The 6,873-nt window shown below is 41.3% G+C and overlaps 1 protein-coding gene across 1 annotated transcript; it reads left to right on the top strand.

Moving 5' to 3' along the window:
* The first annotated feature begins 331 nt into the window (after positions 1 to 331).
* On the top strand, positions 332 to 3,744 carry LOC112171126 (probable xyloglucan glycosyltransferase 12). The gene is made up of 5 exons (XM_024308355.2): positions 332 to 1,553; positions 1,634 to 1,942; positions 2,121 to 2,411; positions 2,514 to 2,627; positions 2,743 to 3,744. Exons 1-5 carry the CDS (start codon positions 789 to 791, stop codon positions 3,364 to 3,366), a joined length of 2,103 nt encoding a protein of 700 aa, XP_024164123.1. The 5' UTR covers positions 332 to 788; the 3' UTR covers positions 3,367 to 3,744.
* The last annotated feature ends 3,129 nt before the right edge of the window (positions 3,745 to 6,873 follow it).

The raw sequence follows: 6,873 nt of genomic DNA, 5'->3' as shown, positions 1-6,873 counted from the left end.
GCTGGATTGATTGTGTTTTCAAAGCAGTAGGTGAAATAGGAGATACCCAAAATAAAGAAAAGAAGGAAACTTTTATCTGGAAATCTGGGTGAATTTGTCCTTGATCACTTGGGTTTTCAATGGAAACCCAAAATCAGCACTAAATATGTGGTTCTGTGAACATTTATTTACCTTCCAAAATCTGGTGGTGTTATGGTAAAAAAAAAAAAAAAAAAAAAAAAAATCTGAAATCGGTGCAGAAGCTAGTGAAATTGACCTCAGAACGTGGATTTTCTCATTTTATTAAGTTTAAATTCCGAATCAACACGAAAGACGTGTTGAGCTGTTACCATCTCTTTCACAAATCATCAAAAGAAATCTCTTTTTTCGTTTTTTGCTTTCGCTATTATTGTTCGTCTTGTTTCTTATTGCTTCCCTCCCTTGAGGCCTCATTTGCAAGCTGTAATTGAATGGTAGCACATTAGGCCTCGGCCCCCACACAAAGTCATAAGCTTTCTTCTTCTTCTTCTTCTTCTTCCTCGTCTTCCTTTGTCTTTCTTCTCTCTTTCTCTTTCTCTTTCTCTTTCATATAAGGCCCCTCCCTCACCGAATGGTTTAGAGGCCTGCTTTCTCTCCACCACGCGTCCGCGTCCACCGACAATGAGATCAAAGTGTTAGCCTTTTTTTTTTTTTTTTTTTTTTTTTCTGTCTTCTGGGTCTTCTCGCTTCTCCTTCCTGCTGTTGTTCCATTCTCAAACAACTATCCTGATTTGGTTGTGTACACCGGGTTTCCGAGATCCGACCCGGGAATGGCGCCGTCTTGGTGGTCGAAAGAGGACAGCCACCGAGGGACGCCGGTGGTGGTGAAGATGGAGAACCCGAACTGGTCCATGGTGGAGCTGGAGGGTCCGACCGACGAGGACTTCCTAATGGCGGATTCCCCGAGCCGAGCCCGAGACAAAGGCCGAGGCAAAAACGCCAAGCAGTTCACTTGGGTCCTCCTCCTCAAGGCCCACCGCGCCGCCGGCTGCCTCACCTCCCTGGGCTCGGCAATGTTGGGCCTGGCCTCCGCCATACGACGCCGCGTCGCATCCGGAAGGACAGACGCCGACGCCGACGCCGACAGCGAGCCACGCGGCGGCGGCGGGCACGAGAACCCGGCGGTCAAGTCAAGATTCTATGTCTGCATCAAGCTGTTTCTGTTGCTCTCTCTGGTTCTGCTGGGGTTTGAGGTCGCCGCGTATTTTAAAGGGTGGCACTTTGGAGCTCCACACCTGCAGCTTCAGTACTTGTGGGAGATGGAGTTTGATGGGGTTAAGGGGGCTTTCGATTGGGTCTATTCCAAATGGGTTTTGATTCGGGTCGGGTATCTCGCTCCGCCGCTTCAGTTTTTGGCCAATGCCTGTATTGTGCTCTTCATGGTTCAGAGCTTGGATAGGTTGATTCTGTGCCTGGGGTGTTTCTGGATCCGGTTCAAGAAGATTAAGCCGGTTCCGAAAGGCGGTCCTTTGGATCTTGAGAATGCCTACTTCCCTATGGTGCTAGTTCAGATCCCCATGTGCAATGAGAAAGAGGTACGTCGCTGAATTCAAGTTCGGCTTGCTGCTAGTCTGTTAGAGATGTTGTTTCTGACTCTGGTGTTTGGAATTTTCAGGTTTATCAGCAGTCAATTGGTGCCGTGTGCAATTTAGACTGGCCCAAGTCCAGGTTGTTGGTTCAAGTTCTTGACGATTCCGATGACCCGACTACGCAGTTTATGATCAAAGAGGAGGTCCAGAAATGGCACAAGGAAGGGGCCAACATTTTGTATCGGCATAGAGTGATTAGAGATGGATACAAGGCTGGCAATCTCAAGTCTGCAATGAATTGTAGCTATGTCAAAGACTACGAGTTTGTCGCCATTTTCGACGCTGATTTTCAGCCCGCTCCTGATTTCCTCAAGAGAACAGTCCCACACTTCCAGGTACCAAATTGGCATTGCTACTGATAATTGTCTCTGTTGTGTTATGATCTATGCAATTATCATGAAGACGGACACACTCTGGTTTTAATAAGAAACTGCGGTTTGTTAGCATTTGTTAACATAACGATAATGATTACGATAAGTTAATAAAGATTGTAACTTTTGGTGACCTTTTCAGGACAATGAAGAACTGGCGCTGGTGCAAGCTAGGTGGTCCTTTGTGAACAGGGATGAGAACCTACTCACAAGGTTGCAGAACATTAATTTGACATTCCACTTTGAAGTCGAACAACAAGTAAATAGTGTGTTCATTAATTTCTTTGGGTTCAACGGGACAGCTGGTGTGTGGAGGATAAAGGCTCTCGAGGACTCTGGTGGTTGGTTGGAGAGGACCACTGTGGAGGACATGGATATTGCTGTCCGTGCTCATCTTCATGGCTGGAAATTCATCTTCCTCAATGATGTTGAGGTAAATTTTCTTTTGGCCAAGTTATTTGTGGTTAAAGTAAAATCTTGCTCTGTTGTACTTGTGGACTAATGGTTAGTGCCTCTTTATGTATGTGCGCCTCAGTGCCAGTGCGAAGTACCTGAATCTTATGAAGCTTACCGGAAACAACAACACAGATGGCACTCGGGACCTATGCAGTTGTTTCGCCTATGTTTACCCGATATCATCAAATCCAAGGTATATACTTTCTGCACTATTTGTTTCCTGTTTGTCAGAATTGCCTTTGTTTTGCTTGTGTAAGGGTTTGTGGTGGATAATAGTTCACTAATATATATTTGCTTGTCACATACAGATCAGCATTTGGAAGAAATTCAATTTGATTTTCCTCTTCTTTCTGCTCAGAAAGTTGATATTGCCCTTCTATTCTTTCACCCTATTTTGCATAATTCTTCCCATGACAATGTTCATCCCCGAAGCTGAGCTCCCAGCATGGGTTGTGTGCTACATCCCTGCAACCATGTCATTCCTCAATATCCTCCCGGCCCCAAAAGCCTTCCCTTTCATTGTTCCTTACCTTCTCTTTGAAAACACCATGTCAGTGACCAAGTTCAATGCTATGATATCCGGCCTATTCCAGCTCGGGAGTGCATACGAGTGGGTGGTTACCAAGAAGTCTGGGCGTTCCTCAGAGGGTGATCTTGTCTCCTTAGTTGAGAAAGAGCCAAAGCATCAGAGGGGGGTCTCAGTTCCAGACCTTGCCGAAATGAAGGAAGAAATTCGACAGCAGGAGCAAAAGGCCAAGAAGAAGAAGCATAACAGAATATACACAAAGGAGCTGGCATTGGCTTTCCTTCTTCTAACGGCTTCAGCTCGGAGCCTGCTGTCTGCTCAGGGCATCCATTTCTATTTCTTGTTGTTTCAGGGAATATCATTCCTGCTGGTTGGTTTAGACTTGATTGGTGAGCAGGTTGAGTGAGTGAAGACAACTAGAAAGTACACGTTAAAGTCTTTGTAGAGATATATGGATATGGATGATGATCTAAAACACAGTTACCACAGGCAAGAAGGATGGAAACAACCACGAATATTTAAGCAAAAAACTCGAGAGAGGAGCACTGGGGAGAAGATTGTAGAGGGGGGAGACTCCAAGACTCCCCATAGATTCAACCCAGAAGAAAAAAATATGTGCTAATTGGACAATGGTTGTCATCCTGGGGAAGTATAGGGTACGAAGTAGGGGATGCCGTTCAATCTTTTTTTGATGTTTTCTTAATTCTTTTGTTTGTAGCAATTCTTTTGTAAGAAAATTTGTCCTTCAAATTATCAAACACAATTTCTTTACGTTTTTGAGGCAGTCATGTTAGTGATGCTTTTACAAGGATGCCCCAAAGTTCTACTATCTTTAGAGAAACTCACATTTCAACCACTGAAAAGGATGTATTCATCACTATTGGCACGAAGTTCATATATAACCCAAATTGGTTACACAACCAAAGATGATCAACTGTGCTTTTTCCTATAAATGTTCATAAAACAATGGAAACTTTATGAATTGAAATAGACTTTGATTGATTTCCCTTTGTTCTCATTCAATTCAAGGTTACAAATAAACTTGAAAACTTTCTTAATATAGTCGTCTTTATTCTCTATCTGGATAAAAAGACTAGTTGGAGACAACAAATCCAAAGATATATATATATATATATATATATATATATATATATATATATATATATATATATATATATATATGGAAGTCTAATTTGGTGGAGGTGAAGATAAGATTGAAACTTAAGGATCAAACTCAATCTTAGATACACATAAAATGATATTCTTCAACATACTTACCACAAGATAGCTCAGATGGTTGCTGCTTCAGTAACTAGATGTTGAAACCACCATAGGAGAACGCAGAGACTTGTCTCCTGTCTATAATTTCTGTGCGCTTTTTTATGCAGTAGGTTTCAACTAAAAGAAGATTGCTTTGGCTTATATGATACAAGTCTCTGGGCATCTATCTTCTAATCTACTAAGGCGGTTGAGTTTGGATAGCAAAAAGAAGAGGCCAAAATCCTAGTCAATTTTTTTTTTAAGCATTCTGATTTTGTTTACAGAAACTTATTAATTTGTTATATAATGTCAAATGCAGATCTGCCAATGCATTACTTCAACTTCGGTGACATACTGAAGATTTTAACAATTTCATAACTGTTTTAGGATATGAGAATTGAGAGAGATTGATGAGAGAATTGTGTATTCCACTATTGATAATAGAAGCCCTATATATGGGGATTACAAAGTACATATTCTAATGATACAAGGAAAACTATTCCGAATAGGACTAGGAATTCTAGAACCTTCTATCCTATTACAATCATAGAACTAATCATAGTTTGATAAGGTACACAAATGTCAATATCTTTCAACACTCCCCCTTTGTGCCGCTCAAACTTGATGGTGACGCTTCATCCGTTGCTTTGTTAAAAACTTTGCTAGAGTGAAAAACTCTGTGGGACAAAAATAAGCTTGAGGAGGAGAAAAAGAGTAGTACACGTCATTCACTATTCGAGATCAAACATGTAGACATCATACCTCCCCCTGATGTCTATATCTTCCCCTGATTGCTACAATCATGGGAGTTCGGATAATTTTCTCAATCCGATGCTCTTCACATGTTTCTCGAAGGTGGATTTAGGTAACGACTTAGTGAATAAGTCGGCTACATTATCCTCTGATCAGATTTGATTTACTTCGATCTTTAGAAGTGATTGTTGTTGCTGATTATAAAAGAATTTAAGCGATATATGCTTGGTGTTGTCGCCCTTGATGAAACCTAACTTCATTTGCTCAATACAAGCTGCATTATCCTCATAAATGCATGTAGGTTCATCCGTGGTAGACTTCAAAACACAAGTTCCTCGAATTTGTCTAATTACAAACCTTAGCAATATACATTCACGCATGGCCTCATGTAGAGCAATAATCTCTGCATGATTGAGAAAGTTGTAACAAAGGTCTGTTTTGTAGACCTCCAAGATATCGCGGTGCTTCCCATGGTAAAGACATAACCCGTTTGGGAGCGACTTTTGTGAGTGTCAGAGAGATACCCTGCATCAACAAAACCCATCAAAACATCCCCATCATTTTGATGTAAGAGAGGTGGGTGAGGCCGGCCATGGCGTCATGGACGGTGGCATCATGCCTAATGGGGTCCAATCCCATTCTCCAGTCATTCTTCTTCTCTTTGCAGGGATAAAATATGCCCATATCAATCGTACCTTTTAAGTATCGAAAGATTGTCTTTACACCAATTCAATGGCGGTGTGTTGGAGCAAAACTGTGTCGAGCTAAAAAGTTCACTGCGAATGAGATGTCCGGTCTTGTGCATTGAGCTAAGTACAATAATGCGCCTATTGCACTTAGATATGGCACTTTGGCCTCTAATAACTCTTCGTCCTCATCATTTGGATGAAACGGATCTTTTCTAGGCTCAAGACTATGGCCAATCATGGGAGTACTCATAGGCTTTGCTTTATCTTCATTAAAGCGCCTTAGAATTTTTTGAGTATATGCAGACTGATGGATCAAAATCCCATCACTACGGTGCTCGAGTTATAAACCGAGACAAAACCGTGTTTTCTCAAGATCTTTCATCTCAAATTCAGATTTCAAATACTTAGCAGTTTCCTTTAACTCATCTAGAGTTCCGATTACGTTCATGTCATCGACATAAACGGCTATAATTGCAAATCCGGAACTTGTTCTTTTAATGAACATTCATGGGCATATTTCGTTCTTAATATATCCATTCCCAATCAAGTAGTCACTTAGACGGTTATACCACATCCGTTCGGATTGCTTTAATCCATATAGTGAGCGTTTTAATCTTATTGAAAACGCGCTCCGTGGTTTATAGCCACTTGATTCGGGTAATTGAAGTCCATCTAGAACCTTCATATATATCTCTGAATCTAGATCCCCATAGAGATATGCTGTAACCACATCCATAAGCTACATATCAAGTTTTTCAGAAACTACCAAAATGACAAGGTAATGGAACGTTGTAACTTCCATTACAGGAGAATATGTGTCATTGTAGTTGATTCCAGGGCGTTGTGAGAAACGTTGCACCATAAGTCGTGCTTTATATCTAACCACCTCATTTTTCCCGTTACGCTTTCTAACAAAGACCCATTTATGGTCAACAGGCTTTACATTTGAGGGTATATGTGCTATAGGCCCAAATACCTATCTCTTTGCTAGTGAATTTTTTTTTTTTTTTTTTAAGGATCAAAGGATTTCACTCTTACCCCCATGGTGACTCAAACCCAGGACCTGGATCCTAGGTAGTAGGCGCTCTAACAACTGAGCTAACATGATATATTTGCTAGTGAATCTAATTCAGCCTGGATCGCATCTTTCCAATTAGGCCAATCCGCTCTTCGTTGACATTCTTCGACAAAGCGAGGTTCGATATCATCAT

The sequence above is a fragment of the Rosa chinensis genome, chromosome 6 (assembly GCF_002994745.2).
Source record: "Rosa chinensis cultivar Old Blush chromosome 6, RchiOBHm-V2, whole genome shotgun sequence".
NCBI lineage: Eukaryota > Viridiplantae > Streptophyta > Magnoliopsida > Rosales > Rosaceae > Rosa > Rosa chinensis.
Note: the sequence above shows the minus strand (reverse complement) of the source record. Positions and strands in the feature narration are given on the sequence as shown.